The sequence below is a fragment of the Suricata suricatta genome, chromosome 17 (genome assembly GCF_006229205.1).
Source record: "Suricata suricatta isolate VVHF042 chromosome 17, meerkat_22Aug2017_6uvM2_HiC, whole genome shotgun sequence".
NCBI classification, from domain to species: Eukaryota; Metazoa; Chordata; class Mammalia; order Carnivora; family Herpestidae; genus Suricata; species Suricata suricatta.
The window spans coordinates 55,315,316-55,332,990 of NC_043716.1; the positions used below are offsets into that span (position 1 = coordinate 55,315,316).

A 17,675-nucleotide genomic window follows, 5' to 3' on the forward strand; every position below is an offset into this window, starting at 1 on the left:
CACCACCACCACCATCATCTCCACCATCACCACCATCATCTCCACCACTACCACCATCACCATCATGATCATCATCATCACCATCACCTTTAACATCATCAGTATCACCATCACCACCATCACCACCATCATCTCCACCATCACCACCATCACCACCATCATCTCCACCACCACCACCATCACCATCATGATCATCATCATCACCATCACCACCATCACCACCACCACCACCGTCATCACTGCTGTCGTCAGTCCATCGGTCACTTTGCTTCCTCTCCTGAGAGCAGCAGAGGAGAGCACCCATGGACTAGGGACTTGGCCAGAAGAGGGCTAAAAGAGCAGTACCTGGAAGATGTTGGAGAGGTCCCTGAGGTTGAAGACATAGTGAAATTTAATGGCCGTGGGAAGAAATGTTGCAGTGACTTTCTGATGCAGAGCTGTTACAGGAGAAAGATACATCGATTCTTAGGGGCTCTTAATGGCCTCAGGAAGTGCAGAGCTTCAGGTATAGTTTCTACACCAAATGGACTATGAAGTGGTGACAATTTAAGTCAGAAATTCCACACCGCTGAGAAGGGAGGCGTTTGTTGCTCTGCTGACCGGTAAGTCATTTCTCGTGCACTGAATTTCCTACCCCCGGCCCTTCCCTCAAGCCACTGGATTTCGTAACATCTCCTGCTGCAACATAGCATCATTTACAAATATGGATTGAAAAGTATAAATAAAATATTTAACAGGGGAAACTACGAAGCAGCCATCAGCCCCGTGGAGCTTTACTGACAGGAGGGGTCGGGGGAGGCGAGTCGGCTTACCCAGGGCCGAGGCCACCAGCTGGGTGCTCATCCTCTGGACCACCATGGGGGCCGAGCGGAAGGCCAGGTGCTGCGCCAGGATCGTGTTGTAGATGGTGGTGAGGGCCTCCTGGCCCGGGAAGCTCACGGCGAACACGCAGAAGTGGCGCTGCCCAGAAAAGCCACAGACCTCCGTCAGGCAGCCCTCGGGGACCCGCTGGGGGCCAGGCTGCCTTCCTGGGGGGCGGGCTCTGCCCTGGTCACCAAGTGCCTTGCGGGCGTGGTCAGAATGGGCCTCCTTGGGTCTTGTATGTGGTAAAATCCCCTTACGAATTTAAATCTCTCAAACAGCCAAACTGACACTGCATGCTCTCGAGCAGAATTTTGGCAGAGGCAAGAGCGGCCCGGGGCCCAGGCCGGGTTTTCTATCCCAGGCCTCCACCTGCTCAGACAGCTCAGATGTGAGGTCCTGGCTGGATGCAGACGAAATGCGGGGAATCCTCCTAAACCTGAGTTTCGGATAAACAACAAACTATTGTCCTCGTGATGAAGCCGGTCCCAAATACCGCACGGGATGTGCTTACACGGGAACCGCAAAGCCGCCGCCGCAGGATGAAGGGAGTGTGACTCCGCCCACCTGGAGTCTGGGGTCGATGGTGAAGGATCCAGAGGTGGGGTTCATGCAGGCCACGTACTGACAGTTGTGGACGTCCTTCAGGGTCAGCTTCTGTCTGTCGTACCTGCGCGAGGGAGACCAGGACAGAGTCGCGCCACCGGCCCCACCCCATCCGCCGTCACCTTGCGTGCGTGGTGACCAAAACCCGCCAGGAGTATCGCTTCTGTGTCAACGGGCTGACCTCACTTCCTGCTCTCAGGAAGATCTAGAAGCAAGAGGCAGCGGAGTGGCTGAGTGCAGAGGGGAGCTTCCGCTCCGGCCCGTCCCCCGGGCCAGGTGGCCCCGCGCCCCGTGCCAGTCTGAGGACGAAATGCACTAACGCACGGAGACCCAACGCCCAACAGGTATGCTATCGGTGCCCGGCCCGTGTCACTGTGACTACGGATGAGAAATGATAACGGTGCTGCTCAAACAGGCTCGCGCTCTCCTTGATGACACTTCTGGGCACTCGGCTGCACTGAGAGGTCCGAGAAGCATTTTTCACGTGCCTCCTACCTGTTGGGGTTCCCCCTCCCCCTCGTTATCCATTTTTCTCGGCTGGGAGTCATTGCTGGTTTATAGGAATCCCCAGCACACTCCGGATCCCCATCCCCGGCCAGCCTCTGCAAGTCCTTGTCCCCATTCTGCTAGTGCCGTATCACGTTTGTGCCCTGTCGTGTGTGTCTTGTGAACCAGGGCCTGCCTGGAGCAGCCCCCCGGGCCTGGCTCTGGCACATGCCCCCGGGAGTGGTCCCTGGCACCCTGTCCCCACATTACACGCCCTGGCTTCACTGCTGTCCTACCGGCTTCCTGGTGGCCACGAGCTCCCCGAGTCAGCGCCGTGGAGTGGGGACAAGGCATCGGCTCTGTCTCCCATTGGGCTGTGACCCTGAGCAGGCAGTTTAACCCTTCTGTGCTCCTAGGTCTTGGCGGGAAGGGGCGGGCCTCATGCAGCCATTGTCTGGTGGGAGTGCTTGGGTTCCTTTGGTCCCCAAACCCCCAGCTTGGGCCTGGGCCGCTTGCCAGGTCGTTATTGGACCCTTACGCCAAGGCAGTCTGATTTTAACCTCAAGCTGCAGACTTAAACACGCCATCCTGGGCTTCCGGTGGGAGGCGGCCTCCTCTCGGGCCAGCACAGGACTTGAGGTCCGGCTGTGGCTCTCACTCCGCAGCAGCACTGGGCCCGGAGCGTGCCATGCCTCCGCCCACCACAGGGCCTCTGCACACGGCGTTTGCTCTGCCCGGTGGCCTCCCTCCAAAGCTGGTCCCATGGCCAGTCGTGACTTCACTTCCAGCTTTCAGCTGCAGGGCGGCCTCCCCAGGCCTGTGTCTGTCCCGGCCGGTGGACTCCTCTGGGACCGTACCTCCTTATGTCCTCTGCCAGATGGACCCGCAGTGGGACCTGTCTGTCCCCCTCCCTCCAGGGGGGCCCTCAGCCACAGCGGCCAGCCCAGGGCCTAGGAGACGGATGAAGGGGGAGCCTTGATGCACCCTCCGGGTCCACGGCCCTGCCCTGGCAGTCGGCATCCGGGTCCTGTACCCGCCCTGTAGCCCCCCCCCGCCCCGCCACCCGCTTACCAGTGCCCGTGGTCCATATGCTGCCGGATGAGCGTGTGGGGGGCCACGGTCCCGTACTTGTCCACCTCGGGCATGTTCATGTCGTCGATGAAGTAGATGAGCTTCTTGGTGCCTGGTGGACCGTAGTTCCGGCCGGATTTCTTCTCCAGCGGCTTCTCCAGAATCCCTAGAGGAGGAGGCCAGCTGGCTGCCGCCATACCCACCTCCTGGTGGGAGGTCCCATGGGGCCCACGGTCCCCAGCGCCAGGTGGAAGGGCCACCGAGCATGCGTGGGCTTCAACCCATCACCCCCAGGAGCGAAGGAGTCCATGCACATCCAGGGTCCAAGGCAAAGGCGGCAGGAACCTCGCGCCTGGACAACCTTGGGGCCACCTCAGATGGGCTGCGGCAGGAGCCCCCCGTGGGATCTGCCCAGGAGCTCAGGGAAGAGGGGTCCTGGTGACCACTCCCATCCCCCCTCCTCTGAGGACAGAGGCCGGGGAGGGGGTGCGGCCAGCCCCTGGGTCTTCAGTGAGAAGGGATAATGAGGAATGTGAGGTCAGGGGGCTGCCATGGGCGTGAGCGTGACTGGGGGTGTCCAGGCGCGGCCGGAAGGACGCACTGTGGTCACTGAGCCCACCCTGCTCCTCCGCTCCTGCCCCCGGGCCCACTTTGCACCTCAGCCTAGACTTCCACTGCACCTCTGTTCCTGGCCCCGCCCCTACACCCCAGCCTGCCCCTGACTTCGCCCCTGCGCTCCTGACCCTGGCGCCCTGCCTCACTGCGTACCGCAGCCTGCCCCCAGCCCACCCTATAGCCCTGCTCCTGGCCCCACCCAGACCCTGCACCTCTGTTCCTGGCCCCCAGCCTCACCCTACACCCCAGCCTGCCCCCGGCCCCCCCCCCCACCCCTGCGCCCCTGTCCCTGGCCCCAGCCCCACCCTGCAGCATGGCTGAGGTCGTGTAGAAGTTGAAGGGCACGGCCTGCACGAGGTAGTCGTCGGTGCTCAGGCTCTCCAGTTTGTCCGCCATCAGCACCGACTTGCCCGTGCCCGCGTTCCCCACCAGCATCACCGGCCACGACTTCTCCATGAGCAGGTCCATGAAGTACCGGAGGCGTGTGGTTTCCGTGGTGTGCACCAGGGAGGCCTGGGGGCGGGGCGGAAGCATGGGGGGGGGGGCTGTCACGACCTCAGATGCCCCGCGTCTCCGATCTCCACCCCCCAGCTGACTTGCAGACCTAACGGTTTGTTAAATGCCCAGCTCTACCGTTGAAAATCTGAAGAGCGGTTTGTGTTTGGCTCCCCACTGAGAAGCGGAGGCGGGGCGCTGAGTCCCGCTCCCTCATCGTCAGGCGCCAGCGCTGCTCCAGGGCTGGTACCTGCAGCGGGACGTCGGGGTCCAGCTCGAAGGAGGGCACCTTCTCTGTCCACGGCAGGAACTTCTTCGTGTCCGGATCTATGTAGTAGTCGAAGATGGTTCCCTGCGAGGGGAACTTGATCGTCTTAAACTCGTTGGTCCACCACTTGCTGAACTCGACTCGGTAATCCACGAGCTGTTGGAAAGCAACACGGGGCAGAGGGTCGGGCGGGGGGCGCCCAGAGGCCTGGCCTGGCCGGCTGGCTCCCGCACGGCCGGCCGCTCACCTGGTCCTGGAACATGGCCCCCCCGAAGGCCCAGAAGCAGGCGAAGACGAAGTATAGCTCGTACAGCTCCTTGGGGGAGTCGGGAGGCACGCTGCTCTCCGTGAGGAGGCACTCCAGGAGGTACAGGGTGGTCTGGATGACCGTGACCTCGGGGACGGGCGTGATCTTCTTGAACCCGAAGCGCAGCTTCTCCAGGCACGTGGGCAGGTACTTGTCGAAGAGGATCATCAGGTTGGCCTTTTCGGACTGCACCTTGCGCCTCTCAATCCAGCTGCTCACCACCCTGGGGAAGGCGGGGAGGCAGCGCGGTGGGGCCACCGTGTGGGGCCTACGTGGCCTCCCTCCCCTTGGTGAGCACCCCGGCGCTGCTGCCGCCTGGCGACCTGGCCACACGCAGACCTGAACAGGGTCTGGCGGGGATGCCGGGGCCGTGGGGTATGATCCTCCCCTCGCATTCTAGCCACGGGGACCCTGTGAGCCTAGAACACCTGGGGGCCATCTTTGCTACCCCAAATGAAGCCGATACTGATGGCAGCAGGGCTGGATGTAGGGGAGGAGAAAAATTTCACAACATCATCTGGGTGGGAAGGGGGGACAGGGGATGGGAAGGGAGGGAGGGGAGGGAAGGGGAGTGAAGGGGAAGGGGGAGAGGAGCCGGGACCTCTCATTAGATCATCTGAATTCCTGGATCCAGCCATGCCTGAAGCACTCCTTGGTGAATTGAGCCAACCGCCCCCCCCCCCCTTTTTTTTTTTTTTTTTGCTTTAGCTAGGTTTGAGATCTATTTGTCACATTCTGTGGAGGACTCCAGACTAATGCAACAGGCAATCACTGAGGACCCATGGTGGACTGTCTGGCGTCCACCTGTCGCTGAGGTGGGTGGTCCAGAGGTGGGCCACCGCAATGGTGAGGGGACAGACTCCGGAGCCTGCTGTCTGGGCTTGAATGGATTTCAGCCAGCAGCAGCTTGGGCAAGTTACTCAATGTGTCTGGGTCCCAGATTGCTCACCTACAAGTGGGAGTGAGGGCTGATATTTTTGGAGCCAGCAGAAGGGACCTTGGCCCCACCACGTGTGCTAACGCCCTGCTGAAAGCATGAATAGGGTCCGGCTCCCTCGTGGGCCAGCGAGCGCATCGTTTCCAGGATGAGCAGAAGCAGGGCGCCCACGTCACCGCACATGGCCCGAGGACAGGCTCCCATTCTTACTGTGCCTCCGTCAGAATGGAGGACCGACAGCTAAAACCTCTGCCCCCTCGCACCCGCATTGTCCAGAAAGAGCGCGATCTGTCCACGGGTCGGGGTCTGGGGGCAGAGCTTGGTAAGCCCCTGCCCGGCCCCGTTAGGAACCCAACGCCCAATCTGGCAGGTCTTACAGAGCGGAGCCCCGTTTGCGAATCTCCATGCAGATTGCCGTTATCTGCCTTCCATTCCGAAGGCGTTTGTGTCAGATTCGCTCGGCTCTGACGGGAAATACAAGCCCAGGGAGACACCCACACCGGTGAGGACCAGCCAGCCCGGCTCCCGCCCGGCCCCCAGGGGCAGCCTCGCTTCCCTTCCTGCTCTGGGACGTGCTGAGTCCCCGGCCTCGAGTCACTGCTGTCCCTGTGGGAGGGACGCCTTCCTCCCAGGGCCCGTACTGGTCCCCTGCCCTCTTCACTTCCCCCCTCCTCATCCCCAGGCAGCTACCACCCTCTTGGTCCTTCGCTGGGGCCTTGAGAACCACTCCTGGCACAGGGCCTCCCTCGGGCTCCCCCCACCCCGTGCCCCTGGACGCCCTATGGCCCCGCCTCTCCCTCCTGTTGCCCCCGGGTCGCAGCCCCTGCCTCATCTGCCCGCCCTGGAAACTCTCGCGGGTGGTGTCGAGGCTCCCAGGACACACGTCCACCAGGACCTACAAACGTGACCTTATTTGGAAAAGGGTCTTTGCAGACAGAGTCAAGGTAAGGATCTTGAAAGAGGCTGGGCCCCAGTCCCAAGACCGTCCCCACAGGAAGAGAGGACTGCGGGAGGACTGTGAGAGACACACAAAGGAGGCCATGCCGAGATGGACGCAGAGATCCAGCGACGTGTCCACGAACCCCCGGGTCACCAAGGGTGGCCCGGAGCCACCGGCAGCCAGGAGAGCAGCCTGGGGCACCTGCTGCCTCGGGGCCTCCAGATGAACTGCCCCTCCAACACTTTGATGCTGGATTCGGGCCCCAGACTCAATGCCAGATCTTCCATCTCGAGATTTCTCACATGGTCCCTTCCTCCCTGTCCCCAGTGGCCACCCATCGTCCCTCGGCGTGGCCACCCCTCTTGACGCCAGAAAGGGCCCCCATGTGGGTCCCGCGGGCTGGTCCAGCATCAGCCCCTTCCTGCTTTAGCATCTTCCGGCTTCACGCTCTGTCCACAAACAGCCGACCACCACCCAGACCCAGGAGCCTCCTGCTCTAACCCCCCACCTCTACCCCCCTGTTGAGGCTGGTTCTCACCTGGCGAGCTCCTTGCACCTTCTGAGCTTCTGGAAAACTCCCTGTCCGGCCAGGCGCCAGCCCAGGCTCCACCTCCTCTCGGGAACACGTCCCCTCGGGGTTCCCAGCACGTGGGGCCCTGTGCCAGTGACCGTGCGCCACCCCCGTGTTTACACGGCCATGGTCACCCCTCAGTGCCATGACCCGGCTCCTGGGAAAGCCCTGCGCACAGCATTGATGGAACGCACAAACGCACGAACACCCGGGCAACTCGGAAACGCCACCAGCCTCGTCTCTCTGCCAGTTTGGAACCGGAACGCGAAAACCCAACTCACGGGTTCCACCCCAGATCCGCGGGGTTGATGTACAGAATGCCGGCTCTGGAGACAGTGGCCGGGGTGGCCGTCCGCAGGTGGCTGATCTCGAACACCAGCCTCATGGTGCGGTTCAGGGGGATTCGCTCGTTGCTGGCCAGGGTCAGGACCTGGGGAGGGGTCAGGCCTGTGGGTGTTCTGCGGCAGACGCGCCATCGGCCTGACGGTTCTCCACACGGAGGCGTCTCAGGACAGAGAGGCCCGGGCACCTGCGCCCGCCGCCGCCGGCCAGCGTCCCCGGACGTCCCCGGCGCCTGTCCCACCCTGGACAACGCAGGGGCTTCCAGACGCGCGCACCGTGTACGGCGTCACCGTGGTAGTACACTGGCTTCTAGAAACCATGACCCCGCCCCCTCCCCGGGGAATTCTGGAGTGCCCTGGTCCAGCCGAGTGAGAATCATCGTCTTCAGCTGCTTCTAGAGCATTCTGGATTCTGTTTCCGTCTTCCAGGACATTAATGCCCTACCATGTTATGTCACATGCCAATCAGGCAAGAAACTTTTCCGTATCTGCACCCTTCACCCAGGCTGCTGCCCCGGAATACCTAAGATGGGGTGCGCGTGAAGCTGTGTCATAGGACCCGTCTTGTGACAAGGGACCTCCCCTAGTTCACTGCTTCTGCTGCAGAGTTCCAGGGCCCGTCTACGGGAGGTTCTGTCCGTTGTATGCAGCAGGTGGTGACATGTGGCACTTCCCATGAGCCCCCAGTCCTGCTCTGGGCCATCGCCATGGCTTTGAGGGTCAGCTCTGGACTCCAGGGCCACTTCCCATGATCCCCTGTCCCACTCTGGAATCCAGGAGCCCCTTGAACCTTGTTGTCATCCATGACGGTGTTGAGAGACTCGATCCACATTGGGTCTATGTCCCCATCCAGGATGATCCACTTGGGGCCGTCATGAGTGATGTTGGCCAGATCCCGCATTATGGTGGAGAAAAGGCCTGTGAGTGAGCAGGGCTGGGGTGAGCAGGGCTGGTGAGACCAGGAGTGGTGTGAGTGAACGGGTTGGTGTGAGTGAGCAGGCTGGTGTGAACAGAGCTGGTGTGAACAGAGCTGGTGTGAGCGAGCAGGGCTGGGGTGAGTAGGGCTGGGGTGGGCGAGCAGGGCTGGGGTGAGCAGGGCTGGGGTGGGCGAGCAGGGCTGGGGTGAGCAGGGCTGGGGTGGGCGAGCAGGGCTGGGGTGGGCCAGCAGGGCTGGGGTGAGCGAGGCTGGGGTGAAGTGAGCAGGGCTGGGGTAAGCGGGGCTGGGGTGAGCCTGGGTCGCCTGCTGGGGACCCGCCCCGCCTCGGGGCCCCTGCGCAGCTCCATTACCGTCTTTCCACTCCCTGGTGGCCGGGTTGATGATACCAAAGAGCTCGTCACAGGTGACTGCCTTGGGGTCGAGGTCCACGGCCACGGGCTTCCTCTTCATGTTCTGGTAGGTCTTGTTCAGAGACTTGAGGACCTGGGCGGGGGAGGGGGGGGATCGTTCACACAGGGCTGGGGGGGGCACTCCTGCACCCAAACCCGGGGAGGCGCCTCCAAGAGGGCTGCCAGCGCCTCGTATGAACGGCAAGCGAGTTCCCGCCATGGGTCTGCGGTGCTTCGCTGTCGCGCCGGTGAGTGTGCGTCCCCGACGGTGACTGAGGCAAGCACCCGGGACGGGGACCGCAGGCGCTGCGGCCCGCGGGGAGCGGAGCGCTGGGCGCCTGGAGCCAGGCTAAAATTGGGGAAAATCCAGCAGTTTCCTGATGATAAAAGGCAGCACCTGCTCACGGAAACGCTGTAAGGGAAGAAAACTACCCATAATTCCTCTGCCCAGAGAAGAGGATGTTGAAGGACATTTGAGGGTGGTTTGTACCCATGTGTGCGCGTGCGAGGTAAAAACGCACACGTGAGGGGCTCAGGTCCTGAATTTGCTGTCGGCACAGAGCCTGCTTCTGATCCTCTGTCCCCGCTCTGCCCCTCCCCCTCTCAAAAATGAATACACATTAAAAACGCATGCATATGTATATGTTCCTTTTGGAAGACTGGGTTCATACAGCTTCTGCCTTTTTAAAAATAACTTGTGAGCGTCCCCGCGTTATTACTTCGGAAACCATCTCGAGGTAACAGCTCGGGAGGGCGTCCTGAGGGCGTCCAGCTGAACGCTTGTTGGCTTGGAATCTTCCGGTGTTAGAGCTGTTACTAATATTGGCCACCACCCCCTGCTTCTCCCTATGCCCGGATAATGGCAGGGGACGGGACAGGAGGGTGGGGGGCGGGGCGCTGGCACAGGGGGGCAGGTGGGGACACGAGGGTGGGGGTGGGGCGCTGGCCACAGAGGGCCGTGTGGCTGGTGTCCAGGGGGGAAGGAACCGGAAGAGAGGAGAACCCAGGAGAAGGGCTGCTTCCTGCCCCGCCCCACCACCCCAGCCCAGCCCCGGGTGGCCCTCTGCCACTGTCCCGGAGCCCTGTGGGGCCTGCAGGGTGGCCGGAGGCGCGGGACATGCCTGGGATTTGCCGCTGCCCGCGTTCCCGATGATGAACACCGAGTGCCGCACTTGGAGCAGCTCCTCCAGCTGCACGACCTTCAGCACGAAGCTGTCTTCCGCCTGCAGCTTGAGCTCCACGATGCTCTGCCTGATGATCTGGGAGGTGCGCACGGGACGGGGGGGCTGGGCGCGGGGGCCAGGCAGTCTTCGAGGGCGCGGAGCCCCCCCGGTGTCATACTCCCGAGCATCCGTGGGGGGATGGACTGCCCTGGAACCCCCTCCGGTTCCCCTGGAGACCCTGTCCCAGCCCGGAGACCCCGCCCCAGTCCCCAGAGACCCCGCCCCTAGCCCTGAAGGAGGGGCCCGGCCAGGGCTGGAAGGCGGTGTGTGGAAACTTCTGCTTTAAACTCAGAGGGAGCCGTTCGTGAGTACTGCCAGCCGCCCTGCGTGGCCCCACGGTCGCACCTGCCCGAGGCACCAGTCTGATGCCCCCTTCCTGGCTGGATCTGAGGGCCCAGCAGTACCTACCTTTTCAAAATTCAGGTCCCGTTTGCGAGGCACGTCCAGAGCGGGGAAGAGGTCCCCGATCAGCCCCATGAACACGGGCAGGTCGTCGGTCACGATCTTGGGGATGTTGAAGTCTCTCAGCGCCCTCATGAGCACCTGGTCCTCTGCCCGGCTGGGGTCGCCCCTCTTCAGGGAGCCGGCCACCACCAGCACCGACTTGATGGCTCGCAGGCCCCAGTCGTAGTGATCCTGGGGAGGGGGGTGGGGTGGGCTGGTGTGAGCGTGCGCTCCTGCTCTGGCTGGAGAAGCTACCCCAGGCTGGCCTGGAAGACGCCCTCCCCGTCCCTCCTCTGCCCTGCAGGCCCCAGCACGCACCTGCTTCGACAGGAGCTCTTTGCACAAGGTGTAGAGCGTGATGAACTTCCTGGCCAGCAGACGGGCTTCCAGAAAGCCCTCGGCCACCAGCATGATCTCACATATCAGTTCGAAGTCAGGGACAACCATGGCACAGGGCCTGGGGGAGATGGGTGGGTGGGAGGAGTCTGCCGCCGGCTCCTCCCCTCTTCCTCCCCAACCCTTGGCCCCCTCAGCCGGCTGCACAGCCCCCCTGCCAGGAGGCCCCACAGCATCAGGGTTTCAGGGCCACCGGTGGGGGGAAGGGTCCCAGCATCCCCCCTCCCCTCTCCACCTCCCCGTCCCTCCTCTGTGCTCTGTGCTCCGCACCGACTGTGCAGCCCTACACCTGTTCTATCGCCTCCCCTCTGAACCTCGCCTCCCACGATGGGCACGTGCCCTGCACCCCAGAAGGCAGAGCGGGAAGACCGCCGTCTACTTTCTGAGGAGGCCCTGCCTGCTAGACCCCCCACTCAGGAGCCTCATGCCCCCAGCCCCCCTCGCTCCCGGCTTGCGCCGGGCTAGCTTCCCCTCTGCCCCCTCTGCCCGCGCACCTGAACAAGGCTTTCAAGTTCTCAGGCAACTCGGTGCGCCCAGCGTAGCCAGGGTTCATGGTGATGAACAGGCCCACGGTGGGGATGAGCCTTATCATCTCTCCCAGGAAACTGAAAATCTTCTTCTTGGCCCGAATCGCATCTTGGACGCATTTTACCTAAAGGGTTGGCCCGCACACGTCAGACTGGGCTTGACCAGACTGGAGCTCCAGCTATGTCAAAGAGCGGGGCTGTGAGTTTGCAGAGGACACTCCTGGTCCCTCTCTGTTTTTGAGGAGGGAGGGGCGGGGGGGGGAGAGAGAATCTTAAGAAGGCTCCTTGTCCACTGCAGAGCTGGGCTCAGACCTCAATCTCCTGACCCTGGGATCATGACCTGAGCTGAAATCAAGAGTGGGTCGCTTAGCCCGACTGAGCCATCCAGGCGCCCCCTAGCTTACTCTCTCGCTCTTTTTTTAATGTTTTTTATTTATTTTTGAGAGACAGAGAGAGACAGCACAAGCAGGGGAGGGTCAGAGAAAGAGGGAGACACAGAATCCAAAGCAGGCTCCAGGCTCCGAGCTAGCTGTCAGCACAGAGCCTGATGCGGGGCTCGAACCCACAATCGTGAGATTATGATCTGAGCCGAAGCAGGATGCTCAACTGACTGAGCCCCTCAGGGGCGCATTTCTTCCTTTTTTTTTTTTAATTCATCATTTATTATTTATTTATTATTTATTTATTATTTATTTATTATTTATTATTTATTATTATTGATTGATTGATTGATTGACAGTGAGAGTCAGCAGGGGAGACACAATCCCAAGCAGGTGCCGCACTGTCAGCGCAGAGCCCCGTGCGGGCTCGACCTCACGAACCTCAAGATCACGACCTGAGCGGAAATCAAGATTTGGAGGCTTAACTGACTGGGCCACCCAGGCGCCCCTCTCTTTTTAATGAAACTTAATTTTGAGACAATGTAGACTCATTCGCAGTTTTAAGAAGCAACGCAGAGGACATGACCGGTGCTCCCTACGCAGCGCCCCCTAGTGGTAGCAGCTGGCACAACAGCAGTGCAGCATCACAACCAGGACCCCAACATGGAAAGTCAAGACAAGAGAGACATTACCGTCACCACGGGGACCCCTCACGTGCCCTTCTATAGCCATGGTCCCACTTCCCTGGGCCCCCACCTTCTCCTTGGCCCCGCGCTCCCCATTCCTGTAATTGTGTCATTTCACGAGTGCTGCTCTGTGGGGTTGTGCAGCGTGTAACGTGACGTCACCCAGCAGAATTCCAGGGATGCCTCCCCAAGGGCGAAGCTGCATAAAACCGAGTTTGTTCCGCACTGTTGCTGAGTGGCGTTCACCTCCCAGCCGCTCCGTGTGTCCCATTCCTGCTCCGGCATTGCCGTGTGGGAGCACGGATCAGGAGTCACCTCTGTGTCAGATCGTCTTTAAGAAAGTCCCCACTGGGCGAAATCCGGATTTCTGGGGTTTCATCTTCCGCTCCTGCGGAGCAGCTGCAATGCTGCGTGCCACCATTGGAGGGCGCCCACGACCACGGTTAAAACCTTCCAACCCCTCCCCCCTCGGACTTGAATTCAGTCTCTGCCTTCTCAGCAAAGTTCCCGCCCTCGGTCAGGCCTTTCCTCCCTGGCTGGTGGGGAAGAGCAGGGCTCCCCTCCAAGAGGGCTTCCTCCTCCCCACACGAAATCTCTGCTCGCACCCAGGGTCGGTTCCTGCCAGTCCATTCAAGTCAGAAAACGTTCTGGGGTGCAGTTACGGACTTAGGCGGTAACTGCTGCTGCACTGGTGGGTGCGGGGACCCCACGCCTCCGCCGTCAGTCCCTCCTTGCCTTCCTGCCCTCCAGCCTGGGACTCGGGGACAGCTCCGTGTCAGCAGGCAGCCGCCTGCGTGTACCTCCCGTCCTCCCGGCCAGCCTGCCGCCTCGAAACCACCTTCCAGGTTAGGAAGTGGAGGCACAGAGGGTTCAAGTCACAGCCCAGCGCAGAGCTGGGGAGTCCAATTAGTTTAAACCAGGCTCCACAGCCAGTCTGAGTCGTGAGTGGGAGGGGGGCTGGTTTCACCTCTGCCCCTGGCTCTGCCTCCGCAGAACGGGCTGGAAGGTCTGACTTCAGGGACCTTGTATCCGCTTCTCTACTGTGCGGGGCGGGGCAGAGGGGCTCTGCACCAGCCCCAGCCTGACCTCTGGGGCGGTCTGGAATATGCAAAGTTGATTCTGGACCCCCAGGTTGGCCTCAGTTCCCGAGCCAGCCCTGTGGCTCCCATGTCCTGCGTGCATAGGACACTGGAGACTTTCCTTCAAGACGCAGGAACGTGGGAATGCTCCTCCAAACACGTGGGGGGGCGCACAGGGCTGTGGGCCACCTGAGCATCCTGTCCCCGCCTGGTCCCAGCATCCCCGTGGTGCATTCCCCAAGCACACGGGCACATTTCCTTCTCTCCCTATCCGCCCCCCCCCCACTGTCACATCCTTCACTGACACCTGTCACAAGCAGCTCTGTCCCTCCCGTCCTCCAAGCAGAATCCATCAGCCCCTCATCTGCAGTCGGTTACATAACGCTGCTATATCCGATTCCTACTGGCTTCACCTCTGTGTGCCTTGCTGGACCCCAGGCCCCTGAGGGACAGCCCGGGGGAGACCTCCCGTCGCTGGGCCACAGCACCCCTCGCCGCATGCCCACGCAGCTCCGCCGACCACACGGGGCCCTACCTGCACAGCGATCACCGACAGGACCTCCACCGAGATTCGGTTAAACTCATCGAAGCAGCCCCAGGCTCCGGTCTGGGCCAGGCCCTTGTAGATGTTGCCACAGGACTAGAGGGGGTGAGACGGGAGGAGGGAGCCCTGGGGAGAGGAACACGCCCAGAGGGGCAGCGCCAGTCCCGCCAGGCCCCCCTTCCCTGCGGTGCTGGTCCTGCCCCACCCCCCAGCCCTCCAGCCGCCTCACATCCTGTCCATGGTTTGTGGATTGAGGGTCGGGCCTCGGGTGGGGTATTGCTTCCAGGAAAAGCCCACCCGTCCCCTGTGATCTCCTGGCGGGGGGGCTTCCCTGCCCCCCCCCATGGCTCAGACAAGTGCCCTTGTGTAAAACGGAGCCCTTGCAATGTTCTTGCACAAAAGAGAGGGGGCTTCTCCCCGCGGGGCTGGTGGGGCGTGGGGGTCAGATTTTCTTCTAGATATTTGTGTCCCCCCAGTCCCCAGCTGGGTGACGGGGTCTTCCATGTTTCTGCAGGGGCCTGAGGGAGCGTTTCACTCCTGGGGCGTCCAGGCTCAGGTTTTACTTATCTGGACTCCAGGGGCTGGCGTGGACCGAGGCCTTGCTGGTAAGAAGAGGCGGCCGGCCCCATCTCAGCCCCAGGAGGGTTGGGCCCTGGGGCTCCACCCCCAGCCCTCCTGCTCTACTGGGCTTCCGGCAGGTGGGTATATGTTCTCCCCCAGGGCCTCAGAAACTGACGCTGCTCTGTGCAGTCTCCGGGGACCGCCTCCCCTCCTAAGCCTGCCTGGACTCGCTTTTACCCGGAAGCCCGAGGCTGGATGAGCCACAACAGAGGCGCTCCCTCAGTCTGGAGTCCCCCGCTGCCTGGAGTGGGGGGAGGCTGGAGCCCAGGCTGGGAGGAGGTTACCCCTGAGGGCGGGTCAGGACATTCCGGCAGGTATGTTGACCCTGGGAGCCTCCCGCAGACATGTCAGTCACATCCTCGAGGCCCCAGCTTCCCGGAGAGCCAAGACGGCTCACAGGGCCACCGCCGCTGAGCCTGACTGCTGGGCGCAGAGCCTCCGCAAAGCGGGAGCCCGGTGCCTCTCCTCCCCCCGTTCAGCCTGCAGCATCCAGCTTGGGGCATGAAGGGTGCGGTCTGCAGTGACCCCCCAGGGCCTCTGCCTGCCCCCTCCGGGCCTGGGAGCGTACCTTGTAGTCCATCTGCTCCGAGCAGTTGAAGACGTACACCATGGTGCCCAGGGCCCTGCCCAGATCCTTGGTTGTCTCGGTCTTGCCCGTTCCGGCCGGGCCGGCGGGGGCCCCGCCCATGATCAGGTGCAGGGACTGGGTCAAGGTTATGTAGCATCTGCAAGGGACCTCGGGTCATCCCGTGTGTGGGGACCCCATGCCCACCCCCCTTCCCGTTGCTCTGGGGTCCGCTCATGCTCACGGTGCACCTGCGGAACCCTAGGGAGGCACAGGGCCAGACCGGTGACCAAACGAGATGCGGCCTGGGAACAAGCACCGTCCTGGGGCAGACATGGCACGGATGCCGTGGCCACTGCACATCCGACAAACCAGCGACAGTCCCCTCACTTCCTCGGAGGGCTCACTCTGAGCACCTCCGGGTCGTCTGGAGCGCTTTGTCTCATTAAATCGCTTGTTCTCCCACAAGCTCCCTCGTGAAACGGCACCCCCACTTTGCAGGCCCCCGAGAGGCTAAGCTACTCCCCCACGACCACACAGCTAGTGTCGAAGTGACCAGAGAAGACAGTCTGAACCCAGGCCTCCCCGACCCGAGCGCCTGGTTCCGTCAGCCTCGGAGGCGGTGGGGCGGGGGGGGGTTGGGCCTGACAGCGGGAGGGGGCGGGGCCGCGGGGGCCGCAGGCAGGGGGCAGGGCCGCAGGAAGTGGGCTGGTCCCGCCCGGGCTTCGCGGCCTCACCTGTCCGTGAGCGGGGTAATGACCAGCCGAGGCGTGTTGCCCAGGTACTCGTAGGAGTACTGGATCTGGGCGTCGCAGATGTTGGCAAAGCAGTGCCGCTTCTCCTCATCCCAGCGATGCCGGAGCTGCGACTGCCAGGTGAAGGCCTGGGCGCTCTCCACCTGCAGGGGTGGGGGGGCGGGGCGTGGGGGCCACAGCTGACCTGGAAGACCCCCGCCCCGTCTCCCTCCTCCGGGCTCCGCCCCAGCCCAATCCTGCTGACCCTGCCCCGACTGCTCAGCAGGGGTGAGTCTCAGGGAGGGGTGGGTGGGAAGCAGGGGAGGTAGCTGCCACCAGGAACAGAGCCGCCTCCCCAGGAAGAGGCACTAACGGGGGGCGGGGGTCCCCCCGCACTGGACCCTCCCCCAGGCGCCATGCCTTGGCCGTGACCATCTTGGCGACCACGTCCCGGGCGTGCACGTCGATGGTGCAGATGGTCATGATCTTCATCCTGTCGCCGGCGCTGAGGTTTCCGATGAGCAGGGTGATGAGCGCGTTCAGCTGGCTGATCTGCGGGAGCGGAGGCACCGGGCCGGGGCTGGGCGTGCAGCCTGGGCGCCGCGCCCGCCGCCTGCCCCCTGCCCCGGCTCTCCGGGGGCTCACCGTAGGGTCGGGAAGAGCATCATGCTCTTGTTTACAAAAATGAAGCACAGAACAAGTTCTTCATTCCCCCCGACGGGGGGCGGGGTAAGCGGGGCAGCCCCAAGGACACTGCTGAGCCTCTCAGGATGACTTAGCGTCAGAAGACTCTAACACCACTGTGGGGGGGGTCATTCAGTGAACACGGGGGCTTGAAGCCGTGCAGATTATCATTTACGCATCAGTCATATGCACGTGGAAAGATTAGAAGTCGACCTACAGACCTGTAGACAGGTGGCATATCGGGTGGGGGGATTATGGGTAGCTTTTCCCTCTTTTATGTAAAAAATTATCTTTAGTTTCTAAATTTCTAACCAAGACTCTTTAAAATGCTTATTTATTTGGAGTGAAGGAGAGGGGGGAAGAGAGGGAGGGGGGCAGAGAGAGAGAGAGAGAGAGAGAGAGAATATCCCAGGCAGGCTCTGTGCTGTCAGTACAGTCCCCAGCACGGGGCTCGGACTCCCAAAACCTGAGAACGTGACCTGAGTGGAAACCAAGAGTTGGATGGCTAAGCAACTGAGCCTCCCAGGCAGCCCAAACCAAGAATCTTGTTTTAAAAAAGACCCATGGTAGCATTTGATGATTTCTAGGCAAAAAAATTAAAGTTATGTACTTCTAATAAGGTTTTTTTTTTTAACACTTATTTATTCTTGAGAGAGAGAGAGCATGAGTGTGAGCAGGGGAGGGGCAGAGAGAGAGGGAGACACAGAATCCGAAGTAGGCTCCAGGCTCTGAGCTGTCAGCACAGAGCCCGACGTGGGGCTCAAACCCACAAACTGTGAGATCATGACCTAAGCGCGAAGTCAGATGCTTAACGACTGAGCCCCCCAGGCGCCCCTAAAGTTGTGTATTTCTAACGCAGTTCCCTTTGGGCAGAGCCCCTGGGGGTTGCCAAGATTTGAGCGCTTGTGACCCACCGACAGAAAGGGCACAGCCTCAGAGCGGACGCCTCTGGGAATCTCCCGGCAGGC

General features: G+C 61.8%; 1 protein-coding gene across 1 annotated transcript in view; it reads right to left on the reverse strand.

Annotated features, from left to right (window-relative positions):
* The window catches only part of DNAH17 (dynein axonemal heavy chain 17), a 96,711-nt gene that overhangs the window by 36,046 nt on the left and 42,990 nt on the right, over positions 1-17,675 (reverse strand). The window contains exons 33-50 of the mRNA XM_029927093.1: positions 16,444-16,575; positions 16,027-16,187; positions 15,293-15,449; positions 14,095-14,199; positions 11,382-11,539; positions 10,810-10,948; positions 10,456-10,683; positions 9,946-10,083; positions 8,786-8,918; positions 8,289-8,416; positions 7,439-7,587; positions 4,650-4,932; positions 4,385-4,558; positions 3,945-4,152; positions 3,025-3,190; positions 1,429-1,531; positions 813-960; positions 346-437 (exon numbers count right to left, since the gene is read on the reverse strand). Of these exons, the coding sequence (XP_029782953.1) occupies positions 346-437; positions 813-960; positions 1,429-1,531; positions 3,025-3,190; positions 3,945-4,152; positions 4,385-4,558; positions 4,650-4,932; positions 7,439-7,587; positions 8,289-8,416; positions 8,786-8,918; positions 9,946-10,083; positions 10,456-10,683; positions 10,810-10,948; positions 11,382-11,539; positions 14,095-14,199; positions 15,293-15,449; positions 16,027-16,187; positions 16,444-16,575 (2,802 nt within the window). The remainder of the gene's footprint in view (positions 1-345; positions 438-812; positions 961-1,428; positions 1,532-3,024; positions 3,191-3,944; positions 4,153-4,384; positions 4,559-4,649; positions 4,933-7,438; positions 7,588-8,288; positions 8,417-8,785; positions 8,919-9,945; positions 10,084-10,455; positions 10,684-10,809; positions 10,949-11,381; positions 11,540-14,094; positions 14,200-15,292; positions 15,450-16,026; positions 16,188-16,443; positions 16,576-17,675) is intronic.